This window comes from Ailuropoda melanoleuca, chromosome 5 (genome assembly GCF_002007445.2).
Source record: "Ailuropoda melanoleuca isolate Jingjing chromosome 5, ASM200744v2, whole genome shotgun sequence".
NCBI classification, from domain to species: Eukaryota; Metazoa; Chordata; class Mammalia; order Carnivora; family Ursidae; genus Ailuropoda; species Ailuropoda melanoleuca.
In genome coordinates this window covers 28,264,343-28,281,363 of record NC_048222.1, presented here as the reverse complement: position 1 = coordinate 28,281,363, position 17,021 = coordinate 28,264,343, and the positions used below count along the sequence as shown (strand labels likewise).

Below are 17,021 nucleotides of genomic sequence, written 5' to 3'. Positions count from 1 at the left end.
GGTGGGATCTGTGCTGAGGTACCTGGGATGGATGCAAAGACCAAGAGGTAGTTTAACCATCATTTATGCTTAAATTTAAATTGTTTCCCCAGGCACTGGGCAGATTAAGGTTGTAAAGAACAAGACAAAGTTCCTGCCTTACAAAGGAGCTATAAGAGACATAAAAGTACAAGGGGGCAAAATTGAGGAGGAAGTGCTTAAGTGTGAACTGAAAAATTGAAGTGGTCTAATTGTTCATAGGGAGAGCCCTCCAAGGCTGATGAAGAACACAGCCACAACAGAGAGGTCACTCTAACTCAATGCTGGATGCTCCCACTAGAGTCTGGAGGCAGGGGAGTGGTTAGATGGGGAGGGCCTAGTGCATTGTTAGAAGCTCAATGAAGTCCTTCGGAAAGTGTGTGTATGTGTCACAGGGGATGAAAGGACAGTTGGAAAGGTCTTTATAGTGGAGGTAAATTGTTCTTGGAGATTATGTAGGATTTGCTGATGGGGAAAGAGGCTATTCCAGGCAGAGAGGACAGCATGTGTCAAGGCCCAATGGCGCTAAACAGCAGGGAGAATCTGGGAAGGCCTGTCTTTCACTCTGAGTTGACAGCAGAGTTCAAGGAAGGGCAAATGAGAAATATAACCTTGTAGATGTAACAAGGGTAAGATAGAGGCCTTGCAAAGGAGTTTAAACCTGAAGGGGAATAAAAGCAACATGATCGGATTTCTTTCCTGAAGGATCTCTCTGGCAGCTACAGTGTGGGGGATGTTTACGATGGAAATGAGCCTGTGGACAGAAGACTGGTGAGCAGAATTGTGACAGTCCAGCCTGAAGGGGGCGCTGATGGGAGAGGAATGGAGGAAGGCTCAACAGGCCTTGAAGGGTGAACAAAGAAGGGGCGATTGAGGCGGAGAAATCTAAGCAGATCACTAGGCCCCAGCTCCAGTAACTGGGGGAACGGCAGTACAGTAATGATCCTGGCTGTGCTACTCATTTATTGTAGAACTCTTCCTGGGCAGCTCGGTTAGCTTCCTCATCCATAAAGGGGTGCTTGCTCCGTACCTAACTCCTGGAGTTTTTGAGGGGGACTTGCCCGCAAAGGCACTCGTAAGTGTCTGGCACATTAGTGAGTTCTGTATCAGTGCTTGTTACATAAATAGATAACTCACAGAGGCACATATGTGGGAAAAGATGGGATCGTTTTTGGACATGTGCTGAGTGCTAGGAACTCCTGGGACATCGCCATTTGGCAGCTGAAAAGAGACTTGGAACTTTGGAGCAAGGTCTGGACAGAGACAGATTTTATGGGTGGGAAATGCCTCCAGAAGAATGGGTAGAATTGCTTAGAAATGTGCAAATAAGGAGAAGGGGACCAAGGAAGGTAACATGAGAGACAACAACACCTCATGGAAGGCTGAGGTAGAGACTTTTGAGAAACTGACTAAGAGGGACTGTCTGAAAAGTAAGAGAGCAAGGGACGCTTCAGAGGCAAGGGAGATAAGGACCTCTGTGTCCTAAGAGTGAAGCTCATGTTTTCAAGAGTTGAAGTATAGGGAAGTAAGGAAAGAAGAACCAAAAGTTGGGAGGGTACGCACAAAACTACCTGAAATAGACGTGAGGAAGTCATGGGTAACATGCTCACCAGGTGGCGCCAAAGACATCTGAGACTCTGAACAAGTGCCTTGCCCTGGGTCGGGGTCGGGGTAGGGGTGGGGTGGGCCTGCCTCTTTCCTTCACTCCCACCTCAGCCAGGTGGCATTCCTTCAGTGAACAAACTACTAAACTTCCACTACTGGAAAGCTCTGTGACTCCAAGGGATACCGAGATATTTACAACTCTCCTCTTCTGTGGTGTGTGGAGAATAGTCCCACCCATTTTATCTCCTACATGGCTTTCAAATGTATCTACTCTTCACCTACATTGCTGCCTCTCCATTCCAAACCACTATCCTCGCTTGTAGAAACTGCTTTTTAAATCATCACTCTTCATTCCTTCTCGATGTCCCACCAACCCAAAATGATCCTTTCCACTGCAATTTGTTCAAAGGATGTGTCTCCTAGCACCCCACCAGCCCGCAGTATTGGAATTCTGGGGTCATAGTTCCTGGAGCCAGACTGCTGGGTTCGAATCCCACCCACTCACTAGCTGTGCTGCAACTTCGGGCAAGTTCCTTAACCTGTCCTGCGCCTCATTTCTTCATCTGTTAAATGGAGATTAGACCTACTTCATAGGACTATAACGAAGACAAAATGAGTTGTTCTCCATATACTCCTTGGCAAAGTAAGTGCTCAATAAATGTGAGCTATAATTAGTTTTTAGGATAAAAATTCAAATCCTTATCATGGCTAAATGCTCTCCTTGGTCTAGCTCTGCCTTTCTGGCCTTACCTGGAAGCACTCACCCTTTCATTCTTGCTGCTTCAGCACCACCTACATTCTGGCAGCTTACCTCCACTATTTTTCCTGCAATGTTCACTACCCCTCCCCCTGGATACAGCCTAACATACTTACTCATCTTCGAGATCTGTCAGAACAGATCTGATGTGAGATCTCTCAGATAAGAACCCTCAAAGCTCATAAAATCTTTGCATGTTGTGGGGCTAGAAATATAATTTTTATTAAAAACTAATGCTGTCCCCCCACCAACCCACCCCCCCACATAAACTATGGGGGCAGCAAGCTGTCTCATTAAGTGCTGGAGACCAGCAAGTGAGATTTTGCAGAGCTCGAACTACTTATGATCCAGGAAAGGGGAAAGCAGCAAAGATGTGAGATCCTGGGAGACATCAGATCAGTTCCCTACCACCGTTCCCACATCCCCTTCCCAGCTCAGCTACAGTCCCTCTCACTGCTTAGGAAGACCGCTCTCAAGGTTACTTTGGGCAAGATCCAAAGAATAATTCCTCAGGGAATCCAAGAGCAAAGTTGGCAGGGGCTGGGACTGGGATCCACACATTGGCATACAATAAGGATTAAGTGTCTGGGAAAACCAAGTCATGCCTTCATCTTGGAGACCATCCGCACTGTATACCATGAGAATTAAGAACTCAAGAGCAGGCTTCATGAGGGTAGGGCTTGTTCTCTAACTTTACCCCCACACCCCTGACTTAGCAGAGCTTAGCAGTGTCTAGGTCTATTGACCTAATCTGTTAAAAAATAAAAGGCAACCAAGGGAACTCCATAAAATGTGACTGAATAAAAAAGCTCCCGCAGGAGACATTAGAGGAGAAAATGCCATGAGGAAGAGGCAGTGGAAGCCAAGGTTTCAAGAGCTGGGAAGAGCATGGGAGGGATACCCACAGGATCCACATTTGTGTCCTGCTAGATGGGCTGGCTACTGGTTACTTTGGAAGACAGTAACTTCAATCAAGGTAGCAGTAGCACTCTGACTCCCCTACTACCATGCCTAAAGGGTATGGGATGGAGTACAGCTGGGGCTTAGACCAGTAAATTCGACTAATTGAAAGAAAAAGTACATCAAAAGACAGACTGGCTCAAGCTAAAGCAAGGGTCAGAGATGACAGCAAGGACTCCACCAAAAAACTGAGTCTCAGGAAATCCATGTACGCTTGACAACGACCAGGTGTGGCAGCGTGGGAGGTGTGATGCAGGTCCAGAGCCACTCTTTCCATCTCATGCTGTTCTGCAGTGAAGGGGATGAGCTATGCCGCCTTTTTACAGCTGTTCTCAGCTTATAGTTATACTAGATTCTGTAACTAGCCTCCTCCCAAACTAATTCAATTCAAACTTTGTATTTTTGGAAATGAAATGTAATCCTGGACATACAGACATGCATCTGACTGAAATTGTGACATTTATTTAATTCTTGTTCCACCCCCACAACAAATTCTATTACAAGTATGTCCAAGTTTTCAATTCTTTCATTTCAGAGAGAGAACAAGCAGGGAGTGGCAGAGGCAGACTCCCCAGTGAGCAAGGAGCCTGATGAGGGTTTGGATCCCAGGACCCCAGGGTTATGACCTGAGCTGGAGGCAGACGCTTGACTGAGCCACCCAGGCTCCTTCCAAACCTCTTCTATCATCTTTCTCAAGAAAATCAGAGCTGAAAGTTCAAGATTCACTCCGAGTTCTACAATTAAGTTGGGCCAAAAGCCAAATCAGGTTTCTCTTTTCAAGTTAAGGGCTTTCCAAAAAACCTACCTACCAAGTGGTTCCCAGCCCTGGTTGTGCATTATCATCTTCTGAACTTTCAAACATTATTGCCCAGGCCCCAATTTAATGAGAATTCATAAAGACAAAATGCTAAAATTGCAGTATTTTCAAAAAGCTTTACTGGAGCCCTAATACATGGTAAGGGTTGAAAATCCCTGCTAGTCTAAATTCTTGCTTCCAAAATCTTCTATCTCCAAACCAGATTCCACCCTGTTTCTGGCAACATTCAGAGAATAGACAGTTTTTCTCTACATTAACAATTCCCAGCTCTTATTTCAAAGGTCAAGTTTTCTACAATGGTCTGACATACTATGCTAAAATACTTTACTTTTGTGGCCAGTCCCCAGTTCCAGAACCCACATAGCAGCCCTTCTCTCCTCAGCAAGGGGTTACATTTACAGAAGTTAGCTTTGTGATCTGCATTTGGCAAAAATTGCTGGATTATGTTAATAAACTGCAGGGCTCTGTAAATCTGGAATTTGAGGCTAAAGCTTACAAAGGAGAGCACAACTGCCTTCTCAGATGCAGAACACAAGAAGTACCTGTCAGCCACCTTCCATCCTTTTCACATTGGTTTAAGCACGTTCAGGAGATAATCCACACAGGAAAAATCTCAAAACCTATCTTGAGTCCTAAACTTGATTAAGGTATCAATGAACCAGAGTATTTAACTCTTTATTTATTTAAACCAGAGCAGCGGTGCCTGGGTGGCTCAGTTAAGCATCCGTTGCTTTCTGCTCAGGTTGTGATCTCAGGGTTTCGAAATCGAGCTCAAGTCAGGCTCCATGCTCAGCCTCTCCTTCCACTTGTGCTCTCTTAAATAGATGTAAAACCAAACCAAACCAAACCACCCCCAAACCAGAGCAAACCAAGGTTATTTTGAAGGATTCATTTTACAAAGCAGGTGAACTTACATTTTATCACCACAGCAACAGCCTACTGGTTTAAAAACTAAGACAACCACTGAACTATAAGATGCTCATCTTTTCTCACTTCAGGACTATTTTCCTCAAAATTTTATTATGTTCCTTTTAAAACACTACAAAGCAAATGTCATTAAGATAACTCAAAATTTGAATAATATTTTCTTTATTTACAAGTTAGAATCAACAGACAAAGAAAGACAATCCAGGGGACCAAATGGGGAGATGACTGAAACCCCCAGGGGCCCCAAATGGAGCAGAAGGAAAAGGGAAAACAGAGTAGAAAAAAAAAGTCAACGTAAAAAAAGAGCTCCCCCTTCTTCCCTCCCCATGGAGGCTGAGGGGACCATGGCCCCATACTCCTCAGCCTTACCTAGCTTAAAATAAATTAAAACAAACAACCTCAAAACAGGGCTTTTACAAGTGAACAGGGCAGCTATGGCCTCAGGTGATACAGGGGTGATATCAGGGCCTTTGCCCACTCCCACCCTGTACCCCTGCCCCACCCCAGTCATTTTGAATGGGGGCTCTATGCCCAAGAGGTCACTCTCAATGGGGCTGGGAACTCAATCTTATTTTGTCCATTTAAGTCCCTCCTTCAGTAATGTCCCTGCACCCCTCCCCCCTGCAGAGCCAGCTCTCCTACAGTGGGGGGAGGGGGGATGAGATGAGCAAGTGTCACAGCAAGGGGGGGAAGGGGCAGGGCAGGGTGGTCTAGGGGTCCGGTCCTGCGGAGCCTCCTGCCCCATCTGGCCTGGCCCCTTGCCCCTTAGCCTGAGTCTGAATCACTGGTGTCTGAAGAAGAGGATGATGAAGAGGAGGAGCTGGAATCGGAGCTGGAGCTGGAAGCACTGAGGCGTGACACTGCTACTTGCTGTGCCGACGAGGACTCGGTTTTCTCACTTGCTGCAGAACAAGGTTGAAGGTTAAAACTGTACAAATCTGATCTCCATTTGTGAAGGAAAGAATCAAGAGAGGGGGATGTAGTTAATTTGTAGTAGCTTACAGGGTACTCACCTTTCTTGGGGGGCTTTTTGGTGGAATTGAGCTGCCCGCTAACATCCTGTAACCGCTTTTCTAGTTCCCGCTTCTTTTCCAAAGCCAGCTCCTCCTTTGTCTTTCCCACAGGTTTCTTAATGGCTAAAAAAACAAACATTCCAGGTCTAAAACTGCCATAAGCGTACAGTTTCATTGCACCTACTGTTAACAACCGTGTCCCCTCCTGCCCCGGGAGCTGACAATCAGGAGTGCATCAAACACACCCTACTACCCCTTTCTAAACTGTCGTCAGAACTGCTCAGGGACTGCTGGATTGATGTGGGGAAAGTCACTTCATACTCACTATAGGGCTTCCGAGGTTTCTTTCGTAGACAGGAGAGAACATAGCGCTCAAGCTCTCGAAGCGTGGATGGCTTGAGGGTTTCAAAATCAATCTCAATCTCTTCTGGGTTTGAGTCACGCAAAGAAGGCTCCCTGGCCTGGATTATGTGCACAACTCGGCCAAGTTTCTCCCCAGGTAATTTGTTGATGTCCAAACTCAACTGCCGCTTTTCATCATAACTCATGGGTCTGCTTTCTTCCTCTTCCTCTGAATCATAGCCTGTAGGCAGGGCAGGTGGGGCTGTCTTTGCGGCCTTTTTGGGCAGTCTATAGGCAAAAAAATTTTTGTCAGGGAAGCATCACTTATCTCTCCCAACACATTCCCACTGTTTAATCCAGTAATCTGAATTTCCTGCCAGAGTAATGCTTCAGTTTTCCTGTAAGGTAAATGGGTGAGCCAACTGGAGATGAGATACTACCAACACTCCTCAGAACAGACCTTCTCACATGCTAAGCACTTACTACTTACTTTGAGAACTAGACACTGGTATAATGGCCCGAGTCCATCTTTTTGCTCCCTAAAAGACTCTAACCCACCCCATTATGGAAAACACAAGACAAACTCTACAGATTTATTGGTGCAGACAGAAAGAATAGACAAACTAGAGGACAAATGTGGCTTGCCACTAAGTTTCTGTGTAAGTTTTATTGGAATAGTCCTACCCATGCTTCCACAAGGTCTACAGCTGCTTTCACACTACCTCACCAGAGTTGAGTAACTTTGAGAAGCTCTACAGTTCTCAAAATCAAGTGTTTGTTACCTAGCCAATTACAGAAAATGTTTGCTGATCTCTAGTTTAGAAAAAACTTCGCAAGGACTGAGAGAAACCATTCTCCCCCCTGGACGCTGTAATAATAGCCAAGTTTGTCTCTGCTTCCTAACCTCTTAGAACTTACTTGGTGCCACTTCCTCCAGAAGGTCCAAAGCCAGGGGGGCCTAGTGCAGCAGCACTGCCACCCCCACTGCCACTTGCTTTCTTGGACTTCTTGGGCTGAGATGGGCGGGGTGCCCGAGTTCCCTTGTCATCTTCATCAACCCCAGCTCGGCCTCGATGCTTCTCTGCCTTCCGTTTCTTCTTTTTCTCTTTTTTTTCTCTCTTCCGCTTTGGCTTGGATATTGGGCCTTGGGACAGGGCAGCCAGTTGTTCATGTACTGCTCGAAGCTGGAAACAAAAGAATCAGTTATATAATGAGAAAAATAAAGTAGAATAAAAAGGAGTAAGAGAAAAAAAATTAGGGTAAAGACAAGGCATGACCACTTTACAAAATAAAACGAAGTGACAAAATACCTGTTCCTGTAGTTCAGCCAATCTATGAGCCCTTTCTTCCTCAGAGTCAGAGCTTTCACTCTCTTCTTCTTCCTCTTCATCCTCCTCGTCTTCTTCCTCTTCTTCCTCAGAAGAGCTCTCACTGCTGCTTTCCTCGCTGGAGGACTCTGAAGAGGATTTGGCCAACCCAGGTGGCAAGGCAGTAGAGACTGGTAAAGGCCCTGGTTCCAGTGGTTCATCTGGCATCTTGGCATAACGGAACTCAAACACATCCTAGGAAGACAGACACCCTCAGAACCATGCTAGTCAACACTGCCCCGATTACACCCAGCCACCTGGTGGCATAGTACAGCTCTAATTTACAACCATGCATACTAGGAGATCCTTGCAATAAGGTGGTATAGCAAAGAACAAAAGCTCTCTCCCCAGACCCATTTGGTCTTCAAATTCCAACTCTGACACTCACCTGTAGCTTTCGTGCCATGGCCACAACATCGTGGTCTGGGGGATTATACTTATAGCAGTTGGAGAACATAAGCCGCACATCAGCAGCAAACTCCTGTGCATCCCGGTAATCACGATTCTCCATCTTCCGCTGCAGAAGGAGGCAGCATCAGAAGCTGCACAGGCAGGGAGACTCAACTTTCCCTGCCAACCCCAGACACCGCAAGAGTAGCCCTCTCTTGAGAGCACAGTAGGGATGACCTTAAAGATCTATGCCCTGGAGTTCAAGTTTGAAGTCAAAGGAATTTGGGTGGGTTGAAGAAATATCTATGTCTAGAAAAAAAAACCATTTCTAAGTGATACGGGTGGGTGGCCTCTGACTATCCTTCCAACCCCTTACTCCCCTAACCCAATGCTCCCAGTAAGCAGAACTTAAACATACGTTAAGTAGTATTGCTCTGAAAACAAAACTCACCATACAGTTTCAAACTCCAAAAAATACAGACTCAATTGTCAAGTACTTAACCTTCTGTCCCATTACCGTTTCGTAAAAATAAAATACCAAGAATCAAGATTGCCGTGTGCCCATAAGAAGTGACTGATTGTTTTATTGAACCCAAAGTTCCAATCACTGCCTGAGCATCCCATCTGCCCCATGCAGTGGGTACCTTGACAGTGCTGAGGTCCATGGGGTGCTTAATGATGTCATGGTAGTCATGCAGGCCAAGAGCAGAAGCGTCCACTGGTTTATAGAAAGGCCAGGCATAGGCAGCATGCTTCTTAGAGAGCAACTCTTTTAAAATGCCATTGCAATGTTTTAACTGTTCTGATAGCTTTCCTTTCTTGGAGCTCTGGTGTTGCTGCTGAGAGTCAGGCAAATCTTTGCGTGGGGGCTTGATGGGGCGGCCACTCTCTCTACGCATAGGGGGAAGACGTGCTGCCTTGGGCTCAAGACTCCCAGGGGGGCTAGCTGGGGAACCAGGAGCCAGGATGGCTGTAGGGGTAGGCGTGGTGGTATCTGCTTTCCGTTTTACGCCTTTTTTCTGCAGAGAAAAACAAGATGCGATACTTTTAGGGTCCACCTCATCCAAGACCTTGCCCTTCCCACTGCCCAAAAGAAATCCACGGATCAGTACCTTGGCAAGGGGCTGGGCTGGGGGAGCTGCAGAGACAGCAAGGAGCGGGGGTCCAGCAGAGTGTAAGGTCTTGAGAAGGGGAGAAGAGATGACTGACGGGTGGGGAATGTTGAGGACAGTGGTAGGTATCTCAGGTGGTGGAGTATATAGGGCTGTGTGAGACACAGAAGAAACAGCAGGCACCTGATGGGCACTGGTGATGCTGCCCTGGAGTGCTGGGAAAAAAGGGGGGAGAAAGAAAAAAGGTTAGTTCTATTACCCTCCCCATCTTGTCTCCATTAGAAAAACTGTAGCTCTTCCTACCTGCCAATTTGGCCCCCTTCTTGTGGCTATTCTTAGGGATGGTCACCACGAGCTCTTGTTCTTCTTGTGGCATCGATGCCACTTTCTGTAGAAAGATCTTTTCCAATGTTTGTGCCATTAAGACAATATCATCAGTGGGCTACAGGAAACACAAAACAAGATTCAAATGCCAGCTAAAGGCAGACAAATCATTTTTCTCTGAGGAGTTCCTAGTCCCAAGTATCACCACCACCCCCTCAGACAACTTTGTCATCAAGTACTGAAAATTACCTATACTGGGCCACTTATTTCCACGTCCTCCCCTAATTGTCCCTCAAAATGCAATAAAGAAAAAAGTTCAAAGTAAGAGTATGAGACTGTCAAGGAGAATACATTCTGCTCTACTCAGCTCTCTCTAGATTTCTCTTGAGAAACAGGGCCACCATCCCCAAATATGAAAATGTTCTACTTAAATAACCTTTAACTCCAGATCTCTGAAGCCACATCGCTGTTGAGTGGTATCCCTTGGAGCTCAGATTTTCTGGATCCAACCCACTTTGAGAACACCTTCAAGCATTACACCAACAAAGTATCTAGCAGCAATAGAAGCACGGTCTCTCTTCATCTACTGATGAACCCACACAGAAAAAACTCACCTTGTTGTAGATGTAACAATTGGTGAACATGGTGTTAAAATCCTGCATACACTCTGAGGCAGCCCAGTAATAGTTGTTTTCAAGTCTCCTCTTAATAGTACCCATATCCATAGGCTGTTTTATAATTTTGTGATAGTCCTAAAGAAAGAAATACTTATCAGAACCACTGAAAAATAAATGCCATTTTCCCTAAACTACTGACCCCAGCAAACACACGCGCACATACACACCCCCTATGCATCAGTGTGTAGTCCCTATACTGCGGCCCCAGTTAAACTAAGGACAAAAAAAAAAAAATGGAATGGGATTCTTAACACCCGCTGGGAGGCCCCTGGTGCCTTTCTCTAACCACCCACCTCCCATCCACTCTGCAAGGTTTCCCATCCTGTGAACATTACCTCTGGGGCTGGCTATCCATGGGCTGCATGAGGGAGAGGAAGAAGCTAAGAATTTTGGCCACCGTGGTCCTCTCCCAACCTGGGGTGGGAATCTGTAAAATGGAGCCAGGGCACAAAAGTTAAGGAAGGACACATGGAGGGCACAATGAGAGATGCCAAGATAGCAAGCGGTTGGATCAATAATCACAAAGGCCCAAGAATCCAGAAATCTGGTGGCTATCTGCCCTACGGGGGAAGAGATGGGAAGTCCCTAGGGGCCGCAGCACCTATACTAAGCAGCCCACCTCCACTCACACACATTCTTCATTCCCAAAACCTCCCCACTCCAATATGCCTACTCACCGGCAGACCCAATTTGACAGCATCCACAGGCTGCCTGAAGGGCCATGCAAACTGATGTTTCCACAGCGCCTTCATAACCACCTTGTGCAGATATTGCAGCTGGTTGGTAACCCGTCCTGGCTTCTTGGGATTGGACACCTCCGGGGGTGGTGGGTTGGCAGGGGTCAGTTGTAAAGCCGGCACTGAAGCCATTGTGGGGCTCTCAAATCCCTCATACAACAGAGAGGGCTTTCGAATCCTCTTCCCTGGCGCTGCTGCCTCTGGGCCCAGCCCCAGTAACCCTGCATTCCCCTCCCCAGGGAGCCTGTGAAATGCGAAACATAATTAGATGTGGTAATTCCACAAAAATCAGTAGTGCCATTTACACTACATACACAATAAATCCAGACCTGGAATTTATAAGAAATAATCAAGCTTATAGAAGTCAATTTTAACTACAACTAGTATCCAAACAATATGTGGAGCTTTTGTTCTTGCCTCCCCCCCCCTTTTGTTTCCCTGTTTTTAGTACACCCATCCAGACCCCACCTTCTGGACTCTGACAGGCTCTATCACCTGTAGTTCCCTTTAAAAATAAAACAAAGTCCTAAGATGGTTTCTTGTAAGCCACAGCATAGCATCTGAGAACCACAAGCTTTACAGGATGGAACTTAAACAAAATGGGTGGAGCAGAGAAGCTCAAGCCCCAAGCTTCTTCCTCACTAGGGGCTAGGTGGTTGCCATGGTGGTTGAGCCTGAGGGAAGCCAGGGAAAAGAGGAAGGGAAAAAAATAGGGAGATTTCATAAAATGCTGATGAGACACGTAAAAATCCATCTGGGCATAAGAAAACACACCACCATCCTCCCCACAAGCTCTGCTTAATTTAAAGCAGAGAATGAATCAGAAATCTAACGGAAAACCTTACCAACTTAAAAAAATTTTCAGACAAGAGAGCATTTATCTGACTTCACTGCCTGGCACAACCCAGCTGCCAGACCCCAGAAATTATTCGAATTCGTCTCCTCCAAAGGACTCAAAAATAAAACCGGCCCAGTCCCCAGTCAAGGTCAGCAAGTTCCAGCCGAGTAGTGATAGACCACCCTCGAACCCGCCAAAAAATAAGATTAACGGCTCCCACTCTAGCACCACATTCTTGAAATCAATGACCAAGATTGGTTCAAACTTATCTTCTCTCTGGTACTCCTCAGAACCAGGTGTTTCCCAGGGCCTAAGACTAGAGACACTACACAGAGATCTCATTGTTTACATCCGCAGAGCTGGACTAAAAATCTTTAGCTCCACCCTCCTGCCCAGAATGAAACTCTTAAAGCTATCAAAAACATCCTTCCAAACAAAACCCACTCAAACCCCCAACACAAAACTGATTCAGTCATTGAAAGACAAACAAGAACTTAATGCCCTAGCCTGGACACACAAACTCACGGGCTAAAAGTAATCTCTCTACCCGACTCTGGGAACCTCCGTAGCCAGGCTGAGGCTCTATCGCCATGACAACCCTATAAGGTGCTAGATGTGGCCACGAAACACCCTACAAGACCTATGACAAACCGTTGCTAGACACCGGACCCTCCACCCGCAGGACCGGCTACCCACTCAATGCCGTCTTTTCCCATTACATTCCTCCGCCAACCCAGCTCTGTCCGACTAGAGTCAAGACTGAATCACGGCGGGAAAAGTAACGCATAAATTGACAACCTGTACTCCCTCCATACGCAGTTATCTGGCCCTCTACCACCGTTCCAAAACCGTCACCCAACCCCCTCCGCGAGCTCCCGAGAGCCAACAGTCGCGCCGCGGAACAGCAACGCGCACGAGCCGGTTCTGTCCTCCCTCCGAACCCGATGCCCCACATCCCCCACAACGTCTCCTTCCCACACGCGGATCGCAGAGACGTACTTGCTGTGGGGAGTCACGTTTTGCAGCATCTTGACCACGGGGAACCGGCGCTGCCCTCAGCCGCGGAAAGTCCGGGTGGCCTCGGTTCCCCTTACCTCCCGGTCCAGCATAACCCGGGAAGTCGGGGAGGGGTGGAGGGCCGCTGCCCTTGGCCCTCCAGGCGACAACCCCTCCCCACCGGGCCCGCACGAAAGCAAGTCTTCTCCGCTGCTTCTCGGAGAGCTCCCAGAAGCTTGGCGCGCTCCGCGGGAGGCGGACAGCGAGAAAATGGCGGCGGCCTCAGCAGAAGCGGGCGGGCGAGGGGGGACGGACTCCTCAAACACTAGGACGGCCCCCAATCCCGGCCACCGTCGTCAATACTGCCCGCTGTTGATCTGCAAGGATCCCCTCTTCCTGCTGGGACTACCCGCAGCGGACGAGGTCCCGTTTCGATCTCGGATGGAGGCGGATGAACACGAAAAGTGGTTTAAGGAGCCGCCGCCTCCATCTTTGAAATCCTCTTGAGGGCGGAGTAGAGGGGGTGGACAGACTCCGAGGATTGGGCGGGGCCCGAAAAAGGGGAGCGCCGGGGGCTTCTATGGGGTCTGTACTGTCCGCCGGGACCGGTCATAGGCCGAGACGAAGGCCATTTCCAAACGGATGGACGTGGATTGCAATGGCGGCCCCCGACGACTCGAACGCTCTCTATCAGTAGGCAGAATCCTCCAGCTCGTTCTAGAGGCTGCTCCACTCCAGCGCGAAATGGCGCCGCCGAGCCCCGCGCCAGCCCTTTATATATAGGCAGGGAGGAGGAGCCTCGCCGCTCATGCGCGCCACCGTGCTCGAGATTTCCCCCACCCCCTCCGCGCGCGCACGCTCGCTCACGCGCGTGAAGAAGCTGAGTCGAAAGGGGAGGAACACCTCTCCGCGGGAGCGTTTTCTATTGGTTGGCTGGAGCGATGACGTCATAAGCTTCATTTCCAAGGTGTCAGTCACTAGGCAGAAGAGTGCCGCATAGACCCATAGGGAACCGGCAACCCGCCACATCTTTGAGCCAATTGGCTGCGCTATGGTTCGGCGACTCCAGGGAGAGAGAGAGGTTGGCATGGGTGCAGCACCCTCTCCCCGCCTCCCCTTCCAACAAAGTCTTCCCAGGCGTCCGAGCCCGGTGTGACCGGTGACTGCCAAGCTCGGGCAGGTCGTGCCATTCGTAGCTCCTCCATTGGCCACACCAACAGGACTGGAGGGGGGTCGCGTGGGCGTAGCCAGCCTGGGCCCGCCAGGGTGTGGCCGCAGGACGCCTGGCGGGTGGTTGTTCTCAGCAGAGAGGCCGCTGCAGTGAAGAATCTGAAAAGAGGAAGAAGACGCCATCTTAGAAGCCGCGGCCTGCTACTGTAGCAGATAATTAAGGGCTCCGGAACGTAGCCACGGAGGGATCTAACATTTCCATACTCCACAATCAAAAATACAGGCTTGCCGCAGTCTTAAAATCCTCCCCGTCTTTCCCTAGGTCAAATAATCGGAAGACAAAGACAAAACTCAGAATCGGCGAACCAAAGGCTTACCAAACAGACAACCGAATCTAGGATACGTTCCCAAAACTTGCACCCAAGCACCTCTGCAATCCGTCCCTGCTCATACCTTCAGTTACCCAAAAAGTATCTGCCTGGTCGACAAAATTCCGGCAGCCCTCAAGTGCAAAATCTCGAAACATACCCATATTCTCTATAAAATGAAACCCATCTCCTCCCCAAACTTCTTTCCGGTGTCTGGTTCAGAGCGGAAAAAACAAGTCCTGCGAGGGGCGAATCAGGGTGAACACCCTCCCCCTCCTGGCGAGCTCAGACCTCTCCCCAAGCTCCCGGCCCTCCCCCACCCCGAACCCCCCTCCTCTTAGGATCCCTCCGCCTCGGGGGCGGCAGGGCCCCCCCATCCCCCCACCAGGGTCCGGAGTCCTCCCCACGGAGCGGCTGGTCCATCGGTCAGCGCCAGGGAGGAGGGCGAGCGGAGGAGGCGGCGGCTGCAGCTTAGACTAGCCCTCCCCCTCCTGCTCTCGCCTCCTCCCCTCCCCCCCGGGCCGTCCGCCTCCGAGGAGGGGCAGGAGCCATTTTGGGAGCTCAGTCTCGCCCCCTCCCCCAACCTACTCACTAAGTCTTCCCCACAATCTTGTTACCTGAATAGGGTTAGACTACGTATGAGTAAAGACAACACAACCAGGCCAGGATCTCTCAAGCCATCTCTGGGCCCACGCCCCTCCTCCCGCCCCTCATGCCCTAATGGGAGAATCAAAGAATTATCCCCACCCCGGGCTTTAGCGGGAGGTCTCCCTCTCCCCGCATCTCCTTCTCTGGATACCAAGACAGAAAACAGACTGCATATCTGAGAAAGGAAATTAATGTAAATCATCGAACATAAGAGACCCCCATCCCGGAAGGACTCGTGAGGGCCTGGGTCCTTGCGCTCCAACCACATCACCCTCCCTCCTTTAGCCCCTCTTGAGCCCTAACCTCGGTTACTGCGTCTAAAATGGCCGCCAATCTCACGTCTTCTCGACCACCCGAGTCGGGCAAACCCTGGGGGGGACGTGCACACCGGGAAGGAAGCCTCTTCCCCTATCACTACCGCCCTCCCCCACGCAGGGATCAGGCTTCGGCCCCAAAAGTACACGCGGGTTGGCGCGGGTGGCTGCAGCAGGGAGGGCAATGACACAGCAACTTTGCTGAGGCCTTCTGCCCTCCCCCACCCCCTCCCTCTAGTGGCCCAGCCTCCTAAATCTACAGCTCTCCGCCCGCGGCCTTGCAAGTTTGCAGAGGCCCATTAGGGGGCCGGCCAGGAAAAAAAATTTAGGAGGTCGCGAAAATGCTGGGTCTTCGAAAGCGAAAGGGCTGCCAGACCTTACTCTGGCTTACTTTCCTGCATTCCGGAAAATCACTGCTCCCTACTCCCTCCCAAACTTCCCTTCCCCCCCATGAGTCACACGGGAGGCTAACAGCTAGTTAGGAATTTGGAAAAGTAACTCTTCCCTCCTTTCCGTTCCCTCCCCCGCAGTACACAAGGAGAGAACTGTTCAGGAATGGGGGAGGGGATGAAGGAGGCAAAAGACGCCACCCTGGAGAAACCCGAAACCTTGTGAGCTGTGAAATCATTCCAGGTCCTAAGCCTCACTCCCTCCTGTCTCAGACCACGCTTTCTACAGCCCACCCAGCACCCACCTTGGGCTTGGTCTCTGCTCCCAAGCGAACCCCAAGCTTTCAGCTTGTAAGCCCTCCCCAACCTGGGGTAACACATGCTGAGCTAAGACCCCACCGAGGTAACGAAGGTTTGTACAGAAGGCTCCATAGGCCGTGTCCACGTGAATGCACACGAATTCGATAAGCGATTCGAAGCGTAACCTCCAGCATGCCATGTGATGACTGCGAGCTTCCTACCGCTGACACAAAAGCACAGAAATGCTCCTTCCAGAGTCTCTGGGGAGAAAGGGAGTGGGCGCCCGGGAACAATCTCAGTTCACAACCTGGGTTGCACACTCACATTCAAGAGTAGGAAATACAGACACCACTCCCACTCCTCAGCCGACTAGGTCACCCCTCCCTCCTGCCGCCAAAAGGAAACCTCACCTGGCTCCGGACTCCTCTACCCCCAAGGGACGAATGGAATGGGGGGACACACCGCCCCCACGCCCCTTTGCCCTCCAATTGGTATGGAGGCATGAGGTTGGCCATTCCCCTCCCCCATCTGAGGGGCCCTCTCCTGCTCGCCCCCCTTCCACGCTCCCATTGGCTGTAAACTGTTTGAAGGACAAACCCTCCCACCCTCAGGTTTTTCTCTGAACCCCAAGAATTCCCCCCCCCCGGACTCCCCACCATTGGTTAAGCATTTAAATGACTAGCAACATCCCCGTCCCCCAAGGGCCCCTTCTCACCTGGAACCTGGAATCTTCCGGGGGGGTGCCAACGTTCCCCTCGGCTTGGTGCGGGGGGAGGGGGGAAGAGAATGTAATCCGGGGTGTCACCCCCCCGGGAAACTGAAGCTGTGTTGGGGGAGGGGGCGTAACCCCCAGCCCCTCCCTTCCCGAGCAAGCTGGGGGGGTGGGGAGATCGTCGGGGCCGCGCCGCCACGTCAGCAACACCCAGATTGGCTGACCCGGGTCACGTGCCAA

At 49.8% G+C, this 17,021-nt stretch overlaps 1 protein-coding gene across 8 annotated transcripts; it reads right to left on the bottom strand.

Moving 5' to 3' along the window:
- Positions 1 to 5,233: 5,233 nt before the first annotated feature.
- On the bottom strand, positions 5,234 to 16,960 carry BRD2 (bromodomain containing 2). Of its 8 annotated transcripts, none has more exons than XM_034660525.1 (13): positions 16,785 to 16,960; positions 12,884 to 14,209; positions 10,987 to 11,290; positions 10,247 to 10,384; positions 9,612 to 9,750; positions 9,309 to 9,523; positions 8,841 to 9,215; positions 8,195 to 8,323; positions 7,750 to 8,001; positions 7,358 to 7,623; positions 6,423 to 6,727; positions 6,098 to 6,220; positions 5,844 to 5,986 (listed from the first exon to the last, which is right to left on the bottom strand). In XM_034660525.1, the coding sequence occupies exons 2-13, from the start codon at positions 12,910 to 12,912 to the stop codon at positions 5,850 to 5,852; spliced, it is 2,412 nt and encodes an 803-aa protein (XP_034516416.1). In that variant the 5' UTR covers positions 12,913 to 14,209; positions 16,785 to 16,960; the 3' UTR covers positions 5,844 to 5,849. The 8 variants fall into 8 exon arrangements, with proteins under 8 accessions (XP_019649786.1, XP_011216878.1, XP_034516416.1 ...); XM_034660527.1 differs by lacking the exon at positions 16,785 to 16,960 and adding an exon at positions 15,370 to 15,516; XM_034660524.1 differs by lacking the exon at positions 16,785 to 16,960 and adding an exon at positions 14,804 to 14,952.
- Positions 16,961 to 17,021: the final 61 nt, after the last annotated feature.

Coding starts and splice junctions, on each gene's coding strand:
- BRD2 (XM_034660525.1), bottom strand. CDS start 12,912: ATGCTGCAAAACGTGACTCCCCACAGCAA. Junction 7,624..7,749: donor TGGCTGAACTACAGGAACAG/GTATTTTGTCAC, acceptor TTTTGTTTCCAG/CTTCGAGCAGTACATGAACA. Junction 5,987..6,097: donor CAAAAAGCCCCCCAAGAAAG/GTGAGTACCCTG, acceptor CTTGTTCTGCAG/CAAGTGAGAAAACCGAGTCC.